Source organism: Tachyglossus aculeatus, chromosome 6, assembly GCF_015852505.1.
Source record: "Tachyglossus aculeatus isolate mTacAcu1 chromosome 6, mTacAcu1.pri, whole genome shotgun sequence".
NCBI classification, from domain to species: domain Eukaryota; kingdom Metazoa; phylum Chordata; class Mammalia; order Monotremata; family Tachyglossidae; genus Tachyglossus; species Tachyglossus aculeatus.
The window spans coordinates 13,542,420-13,559,395 of record NC_052071.1 but is presented as its reverse complement, the minus strand read 5'-3'; the positions used below and the strand labels follow the sequence as shown (position 1 = coordinate 13,559,395).

At 47.2% G+C, this 16,976-nt stretch overlaps 1 protein-coding gene across 1 annotated transcript in view; it reads right to left on the bottom strand.

Moving 5' to 3' along the window:
* The window catches only part of ATP7A (ATPase copper transporting alpha), a 94,872-nt gene extending 82,289 nt beyond the window's left edge, over positions 1-12,583 (bottom strand). Inside the window, exon 1 of the mRNA XM_038748138.1 lies at positions 12,476-12,583. Within this exon, the coding sequence (XP_038604066.1) occupies positions 12,476-12,583 (108 nt within the window). The remainder of the gene's footprint in view (positions 1-12,475) is intronic.
* Positions 12,584-16,976: the final 4,393 nt, after the last annotated feature.

The window sequence follows — 16,976 nt, the reverse complement described above, 5'->3', positions numbered from 1 at the left end:
TTAACTTCTCTATGCATAAATTACTCCATCTGTAAAATGGGGATTAAGACTGCGAGCCCCGCATGGGACAACCTATCTCGCATCAACCCCAGAACTTACAACAGTGCTTGGCACATAGTAAGTGCTTAAATACCATAATTATTATTATTACTCTCTTCCTCCCTTCAAGGCCCTACTGAGAGCTCACCTCCTCCAGGCTTTCCCAGACTGAGCCTATTCCTTCCTCTCCCCCTGGTCCCCCTCTCCATCCCTCCCCATCTTACCTCCTTCCCTTCCCCACAGCACCTGTATATAGGTATATATGTTTGTACATATTTATTACTCTATTTATTTATTTATTTATTTTACCTGTACATATCTATTCTATTTTATTTTGTTAGTATGTTTGGTTTTGTTCTCTGTCTCCCCCTTTTAGACTGTGAGCCCACTGTTGGGTAGGGACTGTCTCTATATGTTGCCAATTTGTACTTCCCAAGCGCTTAGTACCGTGCTCTGCACACAGTAAGTGCTCAATAAATACGATTGATGATGATTACTACTGATAAGAGTAATAGCAATTGCAGTATTTGTTACGTACTTACTATGAGCCAAGCACTGAACTAGGCATAAGTATCAGCCAAGTTCCTGCCCCACAGAGGGCTCAGAGTCTAGGGGGAGGGGGAAAAGGTTCCTTATCTCCATTTTTACAGACAAGGAACAGAGGAGGCACAGAGAAATCAACTGACCAAACTGCTCTGGGAAAAAGCTGGGGGATGTAAGGTTTGTGGCTGGTTTTTGCTCACGGCAGTGGCTGCTGTTTGCCGTCACCTCAGGCCTTCCGGGAGGCTGAGGAAGGGGTAGCTTTGGTACCTCCCCTAGCTCCCTCTCACTCTTTGCTGCCGTTCCATCTCACTCCCCATCTCCCAGATTCCTGCTTGCTGTTCTGGTTAAAAAGGAATTTTAACCAGACTGTAGACAGCACCACCGACCTTCCTGTCTCACAAGCACTGACCTTGGCGCTATCCTTGACTCAGCTCTCTATGCCTGTCTCCCCCTTCCACACTGTGAGCCCGTTGTTGGGTAGGGATTGTCTCTATCTAATAATGATGGCCTTTATTAAGCGCTTACTATGTGCAAAGCACTGTTCTAAGCATTGGGGAGGTTACAAGGTGATCAGGTTGTCCAATGGGGGGGCTCACAGTCTTGATCCCCATTTTACAGATGAGGTAACTGAGGCACAGAGAAGTGAAGTCCTGAAGTCACACAGCTAACAATGGGCGGAGCTGGGGTTTGAACCCGTGACCTCTGACTCCAACGCCCGGGCTCTTTCCACTGAGCCACGCTGCTTCTCCGCTTCTCACTGCTTTATCTGTTGCTGAATTGTACTTTCCAAGCACTTAGTACAGTGCTCTGCACACAGTAAGCGCTCAGTAAATGCAAGTGAAAGAATGAATGGCTGAATGAACCCACATATTCAATCTGTCACTAAATCCTGTATTGAACCTTCACAATCTTGCTAGGATCCACCTTTTCCTCTCCATCCAGACGCCTACCAAGTTCATCCAAGCACTTATCTTATCCTGCCTTGATTATTGTATCAGCCTCCTTGCTGACCTTGTCTCTCCCCACTCCAGTCCACACTTCGCTCTGCTGCCTGGATCATTTTTCATTCATTCATTCGATCGTATTTATTGAGCGCTTACTGTGTGCAGAGCACAGTACTAAGCGCTTAGGAAGCACAATCAATCATATTTATTGAGCACGTCCCCTCCTACCTCACGTCGCTACTCTCCTACTCCAACCCAGCCCTCATACTTCATTCCTCTAATGCCAACCTACGCACTCTACCTCGATCTCGTCTTTCTCGCTGCCAACCTCTCGTCCACGTCCTGCCGCTGGCCTGAAACACCCTCCATCTTCATAACCTACAGACAATCCCCTCCCCACCTTCAAAGCCTTACTGAAGGCCCATCTCCTCCAAGAGGCCTTCCCTGACTAAGCTCTCATTTCCTCTTCTCCAACTCCTTTCTGTGTTGCCCTTGCACTTGGATTTTTGCTCCCTTTTCCTCACCCCTCCTTCAGCCCCACAGTAATAATCATAATAATGGCATTTATTAAGTGCTTACTATGTGCAAAGCACTGTTCTAAGCGCTGGGGAGGTTACAAGGTGATCAGGTTGTCCCACGGGGGGCTCACAGTCTTCATCCCCATTTTGCAGATGAGGGCACTGAGGCCCAGAGAAGTGAAGTGACTTGCCCAAAGTCACACAGCTGACAGTTGGCAGAGCCGGGATTTGAACCCATGACCTCTGACTCCAAAGCCTGGGCTCTTTCCACTGAGCCACGCTGCTTCTCTGTAATTTATTTATGTATATATGTTTGTACATATTTGTTACTCTATTTATTTATTTTACTTGTACATATCTATTCTATTTATTTTATTTTGTTAGTATGTTTGGTTTTGTTCTCTGTCTCCCCCTTTTAGACTGTGAGCCCACTGTTGGGTAGGGACTGTCTCTAGATGTTGCCAACTTGTACTTCCCAAGCGCTTAGTACAATGCTCTGCACACAGTAAGCGCTCAATAAATACGATTGATGATGATGATGATTTATGTTAATGCCTGTCTCTCCCTTTAGACTGTAAGCTCACTGTAGGCAGGGAACTTACCTACCAACACTTTTCTATTGCCCTCTCCCAAGCACTACTTTAGCACAGTGCTCTGCACATAATGAGGGCTCAATAAATACGATTGATTAATGATCGAATTTTGCTTGAGCCGCAGTTTTTGGCCATATCATGGTGGTTTGCAGTTCTTTGGTTCTGGTGGCTCAGCCACCTCTACATTCAATCGTATTTAGTGAGCACTTACTGTGTGCAAAGCACTGTACTAAGCACTTTGGAGAGTACAATAAATAAACACATTCCCTGCCCACGATGAACTCACTGTCTAGAGGGGGAGACAGATGTTAATATGCATAAATACATAAATAAATTACAGTTTATATATAAGTGCCTTAGGGCTGGGAGGGGGGAATGAAGGATAGGAGCAAGTCAGGGAGACGCAGAAGAGTTAGGGCAAGGTGGATACATTATACCAATGTCAGCAAAGGCCTGCGACGATCCTGTGAAATAAGAAACATTTATTATTTCCCTTTACTGACTGGGAAAACTAAGCTCAGACGATTGGCTCAAGGTCCCACAAAATCGGTGCCAAAGCCAAGGAGAGATTCTGGGAGTCCAGACTGAGTCCTGGACTTAATCATGAAGCCACAATCCTTTGAACTGCTCTTCCAAACAAGTAAAAATGGGGGTTTTTAAGAAGAGCCAAACACCCACCGTGAATCTTCCTAGCTTTGATATATGCTTTGGGGGCTGCAACCTTTTCAATTAGAAAACAGCCCGGGAGGAGGAGGAGGAGGAGGAAAAGAGACTGATTAACGTCAATTAAACCTGTTTGTTTCAATAAAAGGAGCCTTTGGAGTCGGGGGAGAGATTCCTTCTAGCTGAAAAATATGATGATCCATAAGGCCACAATGGGGAAATGCTGCCACGGACACAAATTTTCATAATGGGGCTCAGGTCTTCATGGGATGTGGTAGTGACAAACACAACATGATTGAGGGGTGCTCAAATGACTCCTTCCCGCTGTCGGAGACGTGGCTCTGGGGACACCTGTCCAAATGTTTTGTTTTGTTGTCTGTCTCCCCCTTCTAGACTGCGAGCCCGTTGTTGGGTAGGGACCGTCTCTGTTGCCAACTTGTACTTCCCAAGCGCTTAGTACAGTGCTCTGCACACAGTAAGCGCTCAATAAATACGACTGAATGAACGAAGGGCCAAAATGATCCATGACAACTGGCCCACAGCATGGTGTGGTGAACAGAGCAAGGGCTTGGAGTCAGGAGGCCGTGGGTTCTAATCCCAGCTCCACCCCTTGTCTGCTGTGTGACCCTGGGCCTGTCACTTCACTTCTCTGGGCCTCAGTTACCTCATCTGTGAAATGGGGATTGAGACTGCGAGCCCTGTGTGGGACAGGGACTGTGTCCAACGCCATTATCTCCTACCTACCCCAGCGCTTAGTAGAGTGTCTGGCACCTAGAAAGCGCTGAACAAATACCACAATTAAGGAGCTCGCAATCTAAGGGGGGGAGAAACAGACATTAAAATCAATTAGGAGAGGGGACGCAGCAGAGAATAAAGATAAGCACATAGGTGCTGAGGGGATGGTATGATTACCCAAGTGTTTATGAGACTTAGAAGGGAGGGTAATAGGGTGAGGAAAGGAGAAGTTAGTCAAGGAAAGCTTCCTGGAGGCGTGATTTCAGCAGGGCTTTGAAGGTGGGGAGAGCCGTAGGGGTAGAGGGAGGGAGAATGTGAGCAAGGCATCAACAGGTATCGAATCCCCATTTGACAGATGAGGAAACTGGGGCACAGTGAAGGTAAGCGACTTGTCCGAGGTCCCTCAGCAGGCACTTGTCGGAAGCGGAATTAGAATCCAGGACCTCCAACTCCCAAGACGGTGTCTTTTTTGTGAGGCCAAGCTGCTGCTTGACTGTATGCATAGAGGCTGGATATTTGTAGTTAAACTTTAGAGATGTTTTGTGCCAGCTTTCTTGAAGCAGCATGGTATAGTGGGAAGACCACAAGCCTGGTAGAGGAACTGGGTTATAATTCTGGCATGGCCAACCTTTGCTGTGTGACCTTGGGCAAGTCACTTAATTTCTCTGTGCCGCAAATCTGTTCTCCCTCTTACTTAGACTATGAGCCCCATGCAGACTCAATCAGTTGTACTTTATCAATCATATTTATTGAGCCCTTACTGTGTGCTGAGCACTATACTAAGCTGTCCAACCTAATTGACTTGTATCTATCCCAGCGATTTGAGCGATGCTTAACACATAGTAAGCACTTAACAGATACTATTAAAAAAAAAAAAACCACACACAACAATGAAATACAGCGACAAGGAACAGTGAATAGGATGGAGAAGTGATTTGTATGGGATCTCACTAGGAAGTAAGGGAGATTAGGTGGATGGGGAAGAGCCAGTTGAGGGCCTTAATCCTGATGCTGGATGAGGACAGGGATGGGCAACCATTGGAATGGGCACGACTTGTGCTTGTGAAAAGGAAAAGTAGGAAAGGGGGTAAGGGGAGGAAAGAGGAGGAATAAGCAAACAAAAGAAGGGCCAGGTTCATTGAGCTCGGGGAGACACTCATTCATTCATTCAATCGTATTTATTGAGCGTTTACTGTGTGCAGAGCACTGTACTAAGTGCTTGGGAAGTACAAGCTGGCAACCTATAGAGACGGTCCCTACGTAACAGTGGGTTCACAGTCTAGAAGGGGGAGACAGACAACGAAACAAAGCATATTAACAAAATAAAATAAATAGAATAAATATGCACAAGTACAATAGAGTAATAAATATATATAAACATGTACAAACATATATATATATATACAGATGCTTTGGGGAGGGGAAGGAGGTAAGGCGGTAAGGAAGTGCCTTCTAGACTGTGAGCCCACTGTTGGGTAGGGACCGTCTCTATATAATAATAATAACAATAATAATAATAACGGCATTTATTAAGCGCTTACTATGTGCAAGGCACTGTACTAAGCGCTGGGGAGGTTACAAGGTGATCAGGTTGTCCCATGGGGGGGTGGGGGCTCACAGTCTTAATCCCCATTTTCCAGATGAGGGAACTGAGGCATAGAGAAGTGAAGTGACTTGCCCAAAGTCACACAGCTGACAATTGGCGGAGCCGGGACTTGAACCCATGACCTCTGACTCCAAAGCCCGGGCTCTTTCCACTGCGCCACGCTGCTTCTCTATATGTTGCCGTGGCCTAGTGGATAGAGCACGGGCCTGGGAAGTCAAAGGCTGTGGGTTCTAAACCCACATCCACCACTTGACTGCTGTGAGGCCTTGGGCAAGGCACTTCACTTCTCTGCCCCTCAGTTACCTCATCTGTAAAACGGGGAGTGAGACTGTAAGCCCCATGTGGGACAGCAACTGTTGTCCAACTGGTGCTCAGTACAGTGCCTGGCACATAGTAAGCATTTTAATGTCACAGTTATTATTAAGTGGAGAGAAGAGGACAGCTGGAGTAGCCAGGCACCCAGGTGGCTGCTCGTCATAAGATCAACTGAGTTCATTTACAATAATAATAGTATTTGTTAAGTGCTTACTATGTGCCAGGCACTGTACTAAGCACTGGGGTAGATACAAGCTAACTGGGTTGGACACAGTCCCACAAAGGGCTCACAGTCTTAATCCCCATTTTCCAGACAGGGGAACTGAGGCCCAGAGAAGTGAAGTGACCTGCCTAAGGTCACCCGGCAGTCACGTGGTGGAGCTGGAATTAGAACCCAGGTCCTTCGGACTCCCTGTGCTTCATCCGCTAAACCACACCGTTTCTCTTCTCCCCAAGCTGATCCCAAACCAAGACGACTGGAGAAAATCCCTGCTGCTCCCGGGACCGACCGCTTTAGAGAACTTGGCTCTGTGAAGACGACTCGTGAGGGGCCCACTGTTGGGTAGGGACTTTATATGTTGCCAATTTGTACTTCCCAAGCGCTTAGTACAGTGCTCTGCACATAGTAAGCGCTCAATAAATACGATTGATGATGATGATACCATGCCCGGGGAAGGCCCCTCGGCACAATAAGGAAGGGCGTCTGCTTCCTCCATTAGAGTTCTTTACGGGCTACTTGGCGTTGTGCTTTGAAAATACAGCCGTCATTAGCAATGCCGCCCGCCACCTCGCCCAAGATGGAACAAAGCACCTGATTTACGGCCGAGGAAGTCACACCGCTGAGGACGAGGGCACGGACCTGGGAGCGAGAAGGACCTGGGTTCTAATCTCAGCTCTGCTACTTATTTGCTGTGTGACCTCAGCCAAGTCACTTCTCTGTGCCTCCGTTCCCTCATCTGTATAATAGGAATTAAGACTGGTAGCCCCATGTGGGACAGGGACTGTGTCCAACCTGATGAACTTGTATCTGCTCCAGCGCTTTGTACGGTGCCTGCACATAGTAAGCACTTAAATGCCATAGAAAAAAAAAAAAGAGACCTTAGTGGCCGTGGCAAGTTGGCAAATGCCTTAGGATTCGATTCCAGAATCTGTAGTAATAAAAATAATAATTATACTTATTGAGTGCTTAATAATGATGGCACTTTATTAAGCGCTTACGATGTGCAAAGCACTGTTCTAAGCGCTGGGGAGGTTACAAAGTGATCAGGTTGTCCCACAGGAGGCTCACAGTCTTCATCCCCATTTTACAGATGAGGTAACAGGCCCGGAGAAGTGAAGTGACTTGCCCAACGTCACCCAGCTGACAATTGGCAGAGCTGGGATTTGAACCCATGACCTCTGACTCCAAAGCCCGCGCTCTTTCCATTGAGCCACGCTGCTTCTCCTGTGTGCCAGGCACTTCACTAAGCACTGGGGTGGATATAAGCAAATCAGTCCCTGTCTCACATTTCTAGACTGTGAGCCCGCTGTTGGGTAGGGACCGTCTCTATATGTTGCCAACTTGTACTTCCCAAGCGTTTAGTACAGTGCTCTGCACACAGTAAGCACTCAATAAATACGACTGAATGAATGAATGAAAGGAACTCGCAGTCTCAATCCCCATTTTCCAGCTGAGGTAACTGGAGAGTGAAATGCTTTGCCCGAAGTCACGCAGCGGAAGAGTGGTGGAGCCGGGATTGGAACCCATGACCTTCTGACCCAGGCCCGTGCTCTATCATCATCATCATCAATCGTATTTATTGAGCGCTTACTATGTGCAGAGCACTGTACGAAGTGCTTGGGAAGTACAAATTGGCAACTTATAGAGACAGTCCCTACCCTACAGTGGGCTCACAGTCTAAAAGCTCTATCCACTACGCCACGCCGCTTCTCTAGTTTGTGACCTCCCGCCCTCATCATTAGGGTACTACAACTACAGAGGGATGCCCTTCCCTCTGATATTATCTCATCAATCAATCAATCGTATTTTTGAGCGCTTACTGTGTGCAGAGCACTGGACTAAGCGCTTGGGAAGTACAAGTTGGCAACATATAGAGACAGTCATCATCATCATCATCAATTGTATTTATTGAGCGCTTACTGTGTGCAGAGCACTGTACTAAGTGCTTGGGAAGTTCAAGTTGGCAACATCTAGAGACAGTCCCTACCCAACAGTGGGCTCACAGTCTAAAAGGGGGAGACGGAGAACAAAACCAAACATACTAACAAAATAAAATAAATAGAATAGATATGGACAAGTAAAATAAATAGAGTAATAAATATGTACAAACATATATACATATATACAGGTGCTGTGGGGAAGGGAAGGAGGTAAGATGGGGGGGATGGAGAGGGGGGCGAGGGGGAGAGGAAGGAAGGAGCCCCCATCACCTATCTCCTGGGGACCCTGCACTTATTGTTGACCTGCCCGTAAAAAAAGAAAAAGAAGCTCTGTGGTCAAATCAATCTGCAGAGAAAAAGGACCTGAGGTGCTCTCTAGAAGTCTCCCTGGCTGGCACAAGTCGGCAACTGGCTTCCTCCCTAGTGTCCCTCCGCCCGGGAAAAACCAGCTCCTCCCCGGCCTTGCGTCCAGTGTCCATTTAACAGGCTCCCACCTCTCATTTCTTCGCAGGCACGCCCGTTGCTGTTCAATTCAGCAACCTGGGAGAAAAACAGCCCGCTGCAGAGAGAAGCTAACCCTCACGTGTCTTGAGCTGGATCACGGAGTATTCCCCTGGAGGAAGGAGGAGGTTTGGGAAGCCATGGCCCTTTGGGAAACTTCAAGTCAATCTGGGGGATTTCTGTGGGAAAAGGTGATTCCTGAGCAGGAAATGACTCCATGGAGACAATTTCTAGGCTGACTTTGAATATACGAAGTTTAAATAAAAAAGAAGCAGCATGGCCTAGTGGCCTGGGAATCGAAAGGACCTGGGTTCTAATCCTGTCTAATCCTTGTCTTCTGTGTGACCTTGGGCATGTCACTTCACTTCTCTGAGCCTCAGTTACCTCATCTGTAAAATGTGGATTGAGACTGTGAGCCCCTCGTGGGACAGGAACTGCGTCCAACCCGACTTATCTGTATCCACCCCAGTGCTTAGAACAGTACCTGGCATATAGTAAGTGCTTAACCAATATTTTTTTTTTTCTATTCCCAGCTCTGCCACTTGTCTGCTTTGTGATCTTGGGTAAGTCACTTCACTTCCCCGGGCCTTAGTTACCCCATCTGTAAAATGGAGATTGAGAACTGTGAGCCCCCACTGTTGGGTAGGGACTGTCTATATGTTGCCAACTTGTACTTCCCAAGCGCTTAGTACAGTGCTCTGCACACAGTAAGCGCTCAATAAATACAATTGATTGATAGATTGATTGGCAGAGACTGTGTCCAACCTGATTAGTTATATCCACCCCAGCGCTTAAAACAGTGCTTGACTGATAGTAAGCATTTAAATACCACTCTTATTATTACAGGGTATCACAGATCCCCTTCAGTTTAGCTCACCACTGCCTGAGAGCAACCAAATGCAGCCTCTGAATCAGCCCCACGTCTGATCTCTTGGGAGAGAAACCGCCACCCTTGCCGATGCTCTCCTGAAAGTTTAAACTTCCAGGAGCGCTTCTTTCCTTCTTAGATGTGTGCTAGTATCTAAGAAAGAAAAGTTCGCCTCTCTGTTTATTAATGCTTCACTGGTCTTGTCCTGGGGCAGCAACGGTCTGAGGGGCAGGTGCAGTTCTGGTTGACTGCACCAGCAAATGAAAAATGGAAGGTTCAACTGCAGGGGGAAAAAATCCTCCCCAACTGAACCTCAGCTCAGCTTTTAAAAGAGGACACCCTAAAAAATAATAATAATGGCATTTACACTTTTGCAGGGTGGCCTAATGGAAAGAGCGACAGGCCTGGGAATGAGAGGACCTGGATTCTCATCTGCCGCTTCAACCTGGGCACGTCACTTCACTTCTGTGCCTCAGTTATCTCAAATGTAAAATGGGGATTAAACCCCCCTCCCTCGCTTTAGACTGTGAGCCTCATTTGGGACAGGGACTGGTCCAACTTGATATCTTACTGCCTTCTCATTTCACCGTGAATTCACTGTAGAAGACACCGCCATCTTTCTTGTCCCGCAACCTTGGTGTTATCCTCGAATCCTCTCCCTCATTCATTCATTCAATCGTATTTACTGAGCGCTTACTGTGTGTGCACACACAGTCTCTGTCTATACGTTGCAAGTTGGCGACATATAGAGATGGTCCCTACCCAACAAAGGACTCACAGTCTAGAAAGGGGAGACAGACAACAAAACAAAACATGTGGACAGGTGCCAAGTCGTCAGAAGAAATAGAATTAAAGCTAAATGCACATCATCCCCCCCGCCTTACCTCCTTCCCTTCCCCACAGCACCTGTATATATTTGTATGTATTTATTACTCTATTTATTTTATTTGTACATATTTATTCTATTTATTTTTTTAATATGCTTTGGTTTGTTCTCTGTCTCCCCCTTCTAGACTGTGAGCCCACTGTTGGGGAGGGACCGTCTCTATATGTTGCCAACTTGTACTTCCCAAGAGCTTAGTACAGTTCTCTGCACACAGTAAGCGCTCAATAAATACGACTGAATGAATGAATCATTAAAATAAATAGAATAGTAAATATGTACAAGTAAAATAGAGTAATAAATCTGTACAAACATATATACAGGTGCTGTGGGGAGAGGAAGGAGGTAGGGCGGGAGGGGATGGGGAGGAGGAGTGGAAAAAAGGGGGGCTCAGCCTCATTCAACCCACATACTCAATCCAATCACTAAATCCTGTGGGTCCCACTTTCAAAGCATCACTAGAATCCGCCCTTTCCTCTCCAGCCAGACTGCTACCACGTCAGTACAATCACTCATCCTACCTCGCCTGGATTACTGCTTCGGCCTCCTTGCTGACCTCCAGCCTCCCGTTTCTCCCCACTCCAGTCCATCCTTTACTCTGCTGCCCGGATCATTTTTCTACAGAAAGTGTTCAGGAGAAGGCACCCCGCTCCTCAAAAAATTCCAGGGGTTGCCCATCCACCTCTGCATCCAACAAAAACTCCTCCCCATTGGCTTTAAAGCAGTCCATCGCCTTGCCCCCTCCTACCTCACCTTGCTACTCTCCTTCTACAACCCAGCTCACACTTCGCTCCTCTAGTGCCAACCTTCTCACTGTGCCTTGATCTTGCCTATCTCGCCACCAACCTCTAGCCTACATCCCGCCTCTGGCCTGGTACACCCTCTTCCTCAAATCCAATAAACAATAACTCTCCCCACCTTCAAAGCCTTATTGAAGGGACATCTCCTCCAAGAGGCCTTCCTAGATTAAGCCCCTCCTTTCCTCTTCTCCCACTCCCTTCTGCGTCACCCTGACTTCCTTTCCTTATTCTTCCCCCACAGCATTATGTACATATCTGCAATTTCTTTATCTGTACTGCTGTCCGTCTCTCCCTTTCCCTTTCTATAGGCAGGGAATGTGTCTGTTTATTGTTGTACTTTCCCAAGTGCTTAGTACAGTGGTCTACACATGGTAAGCGCTCAATAAATACAACTGAATGAATGAGTGAATGACAGGGACTGCGTTCACCCTAATAATCCCAGTGCTCGGCACATAGTAAGTACAGTAAACTCCCTCTAGACTGTAAACTCATTTCGGGCATCATCATCATCATCAATCGTATTTATTGAGCGCTTACTGTGGGCAGAGCACTGTACTAAGCGCTTGGGAAGTACACGTTGGCAACATATAGAGACAGTCCCTACCCAGCAGTGGGCTCACAGTCTAAAGGAACATGTCTGCTAATTCTGTTGTATTGAACTCTCCCACGCGCTTAGTACGGTGCTCTGCGTGTAGTCAGCGCTCCATAAATGCCATTATTATTATTTAATCCAGAGTCAGTCAATCGTATTTGTGCAGAACACTGTGCTAAGCTTCTGGGAGACTACAATGTACCAACAGACTATACAGAGCCTGGCACAAGGTAAGCACTTCAAAATAAAAAGGAAAACAATAACAGCTACAACAACAATGAAAAAGACCCACTTCCACTCCAAATGCTGTAAAACCAATAGTCCTCCTTCCCGTATCACCAAGCAAGCTTCGCATGCGACAGCTTGTAATAATAACTGTGGTATTTGTTAAGCGCTTACTCCAGGCACTGCGGAGACAAGCAAATCGGGCTGTCCAAAAGGGGCTCGCACGCAAATCGGGTTGGACACAGTCCCTGTCCAAAAGGGGCTCACAGCCTCAATCCCCATTTTCCAGATGAAGTAACCGAGGCCCAGAGAAATGACTTGCCCAAGGTCACCCAGCAGACAAGTGGTGGAGCCAGGATTAGAACCCACGACCTTCTGAGTCCCAGGCCCGTGCTCTACACACTACACCATGGTGCTTCTCGGGTCCTCCTAGGCCCTCGGTCATCCGAATCGGATGACCGAGCGGCCGGCATCGGAGGCGGCTACTTACTTGGATACAGTGCACTCCCTTGGCTTGGCCAACCTTCTGCTCGATGGCTTGAACGCAGGAACGGCAGGTCATCCCCTGCACGGCCACGGTGATCTTCCTCACATCCATCCCTGTGCTCGCTCCACTCCCGTCTTCACGTTCCTGCGAGGGTGCCGTAAGAGAAACCAAATCAGCGTCGTTAATATGAACACAGCGGGTTCCTGGACGGCCCGAAACCACCCGATCCTTCCTCGGGATGGCCGCTGAGCCGTAAGTTCGCTGGGGGCGGGGAATACGTCTGCTCATTGTTCTCCTGTACTCTCCCGGGCACTTAGTACAGTGCTCTCCACACAGTAAGTGCTCAGTAAATATGACTGACTGACCACCCAGGAAAGCCACGGGGATTCTTTCCTAGTTCCCCCACCGTGAATCACTACTCCCTCCGGGTGAGTCGGCAGATGACTGTGTTCCAATAGCAGCGGTAGTAGTAATAATAGTATTTATTTAGCGCTTATTGTTTGCAGAGCACTGTACTGAATTAGATGCGGAGAAGCAGCGTGGCTCAGTGGGAAAAGCCCGGGCTTTGGAGTCAGAGGTCGTGGGTTCGAATCCCGGCTCTGCCACATGTCTGCTGCGTGACCTTGGGAAAGTCACTTAACTTCTCTGAGCCTCAGTTACCTCATCTGTAAATGGGGATTGACTGCGAGCCCCACGTGGGACAACCTGATCGTGTTATATCCCCCCAGCGCTTAGAACAGTGCTTTGCACACATAGTAAGCGCTTAACAAATGCCTTCATTATTATTATTATTATTATTATTATTATGCGGACCCTGTCTTTCAAAGGACTCAAAGTCTGAATTAAAGATGAGCTCACGAGACCAGCCCCGACGATGTCAGAACGAATCCAGCAAGAAATAAGAACCACCGAACGTTAACTACTTGGTTTTCTTAGTCCCGAAAAAATCTTCAGTCTGCGGTTGGGCGGGAGGGGAAATTGTTTGTGTGACCGCCTCATCACTTGACTCTTTAGAATAACGATGTGAGGGGCAAGTCCCTCTGGGAATCTCTTCCATCCAACCAGCTGATCACTTAAAATCACCCAGTAAAATGGTCCGGAACACAGACCTGGGGATTATCCATCGCAGTGGAGGGAAAAGAAACCTCAAATTCACCAAGGAAGAAGCAGGTTCCTACAGATCTCTTGTTTACATACCATTGTGCAACCACAAAGGTAAGGCCCATTGGAATCAGGCCTGAGAAATGACTCAGGAAAAATAATAGGCTTCTTTTTTCCCCCCTTTGCTATGTTTGAAGGCAACTCTTAGAGGCACCCTATCTTACTCATGATTGCATCTTTTTTAAAAAAAATATTATGCATATCTTAACCCGGAGGGTGCTAACTAAAGCACATTTTTCACACAGATGAGAAATTATGTTGGGAGGAAAGGGTTACGTGGATGCAAGATTATGTAAATTCTTGGCAAAGAGTTCAATAATGACCTTGAAAAAAAAAGGAAGAGGAGAATTTAGAAGCGATGCAGAGAAGGTCAAACAGTGACTTGGGAAAAATGATCTTTCTGGCTTTTTTTCTAAGACATCATCCATACGGCATATATACACACACTATCAAGGCAAGGAGCATGCTTCAGTCCAGTAGCACAAGAAGACCATTGTAGTCGTACTAGGAATAGTGGCAGTGTTCTTTATTCAGCTAGGTGCTTGGGAAAGTACAACAGATGCACAATAACCGCCAAACCCTCGCCTACGTCCTGCCTCTGGCCTGGAACGCCCTCCTTCCTCAAATCTGACATACAATTACTCTCCTCCCCTACAGAGCCTTACTGAAGGCCCGTCTCCTCCAGGAGGCCTTCCCCGACTAAGCCCCTCCTTTCCTCTTCTCCCACTCCCTTTATTCATCCCCCCTTCCAGCCCCACAGCACTTACGTCCATATCTGTAATTCTTCTGTATCCCCCTCTAGACTATAAGTTCGTTGTGGACAAGGAATGTGTCTGCTTATGGTACTATACTCTCCCAAGCGCTCAGTACAGTGCCCTGCATTCATTCACTCATTCAATTGCATTTATTGAGCGCTTACTGTGTGCAGAGCACTGTACTAAGCGCTTGGGAAGTACAATTTGGCAACACATAGAGACGGCCCCTACCCAACAGTGGGCTCACAGTCTAGAAGGGGGAGACAGAGAATGAAACAAAACATTAACAGAATAAAAAAGAATAAATATGTAAAAGTAAAATAGAGTAATAGAGTCTCCCTCTTCCTCCCTCTCTCTCCCTCTCCCTTCTCCCTCTCTTCCTCCTTTTCTTCCCCCTTCTCCCTCTCTCTTCCTCCTTTCTCCGTTTTTGTCTCCCTCTTCCTCCCTCTCTCTCTCCCTCCCTTCTCCCTCCTTTTCTCCCTTTCTCTCTCCCCTTCTCTTTTCTCTCTTCCTCCCTTCTCCCTCTCTTTTCCCTTCTCCCTTACTCTCTCTGCACATGGTAAGTGCTCAGTAAATACACCTGAATGAATGAGAATGGGCTCCCTGGCCACAAGGAGCTCCCACTCTAATGCAGGAGACACGGCTGAAAATATTTGCAAACAAATACAAATGAAGCAAACAAATAAACAGGCAAGGAGCAGCCCAGCTTTTGGGTTAGTCGATTAGGGGTGGTGGAACTTAACAGGGGAATTTTAGTTCAGCTTTGAACTTGGGGTGAGCTATGGCTGGCGGATTTGAGGGAGAGGAAGTTTCAGACCCAGTTAGTCCCTGATATTCATTGCAGGGCACTGTACTGAGCATTTGGGAAAATACAACAGCAAACTAGCACATTCCTCCTCATCATCATCAATCGTATTTATTGAGCGCTTACTGTGTGCAGAGCACTGTACTAAGCGCTTGGGAAGTACAAGTTGGCAACATATAGAGACAGTCCCTACCCAACAGTGGGCTCACAGTCTAAAAGTCACATTCCCTGCCCACAACGAGCCCAGTGTGAAAGGACGGAGGGAGGAGAGTCGGGAACCGGGTGATCTCGCGAGGAACGAAGAGATTGAGTCGGTGAGTCGGTGAGTCGGGAGTGGAGATGCAAGATGGGAAGAAGTGAGGGAATACCTAAAGCTAATTATATGGAGTTTATGCTTGATACAGAGGGAAACAGATAGTTACTGGAGATTTCTAAGGAGTGATGATGTGCTCAATGATGCTTCGAGAAGATCCCAGCTCCGCCACTTGTCTGCTGTGTGTTCTTGGGCAAGTCACTTCACTTCTCTGTTCCTCAGTTACCTCATCTGCAAAATGGGGGTTAAGACTATGTGTCCCCTGAAGGACAGGGACTGTGTCCAACCCGAATTGCTTATATCCACCCCAGCGCTTAGTATTGTCAACATTATGGTATCTATTTAAGTGCTTACTATGTGCCAGGCACTTCACTAAGCACTGGGGTATATACAAGCTAATCATGTTGGACACAGTCCCTGTCCCAGTCTTAATTTCTATTTTACAGATGAGGTCACTGAGGCACAGAGAAGTGAAGTGACTTGTCCAAGGTCACAGAGCAGACTGGTGGTAGAGCCGGGATTAGAACCCATGACCTGCTGACCCCCATGGTTGGGGCTCCACCCACTATGCTACGCTGCATCATATCAAAGTGAGTATCGAAGGGCTGAAGGGGTATAGAGCCAAATGCGTAGGAACCACAGAGGGGAGGGAGGGTAGTACTCTCCCAAGCGTTTAGTAGTGTTCTGCACACGGTAAGCACTCAATAAATACAATTGAAAGAATGAAGGGGAAATGAGGGCTTAATCTGGGAAGCTTCTTTTGGAGGAGATGCAATTTCAGGAGGGCTTTTTAAGGTGGGGAGGGCAGAGGACTGATAGATGTGAAAGGGGAGGAAGTTTAGAGCCCGAGAGGGGATGTGGGTAAAAGGTCAGTGGTGAGATAGACAAGATTGAGGTATAAAAAGATCAGGTTGGTGTTAGAGAAGCAGAGTGTGGAGATTAGGCTGTAGTCGGTGATCAGTGGTAGAATAATAATAATAATGATGGCATTTATTAAGCACTTACTATGTGCAAAGCACTGTTCTAAGCGCTGGGGAGGTTACAAGGTGATCAGGTTGTCCCACGGCAGGGCTCACAGTCTTCATCCCCATTTTACAGATGAGGAAACTGAGGCCCAGAGAAGTGAAATGACTTGCCCAAAGTCACACAGCTGACGATTGGCGGAGCCGGGACTTGAACCCATGACCTCTGACTCCAAAGCCCGGGCTCTTTCCACTGAGCCACGCTGCTTCTCTAGAAGAAGGAAATCGCTGAATGAGTGACTTAAAACCTTATTGGTGAGGTCCGAGGACTCTTCAAGAGAAGAATCATGATGATCCTAACGACGTAGGCTATTATTTAAGAACCAGAACGGTTAGGGCCATCTGTGGGAATGAAAGTAATATTCTCTCTCCCTGAACCTAAGAGAGATAATGTAGCCACCCTGTTTCCACTACACAGCCTCTAAACAGTAACATTCACTGGGGCTTG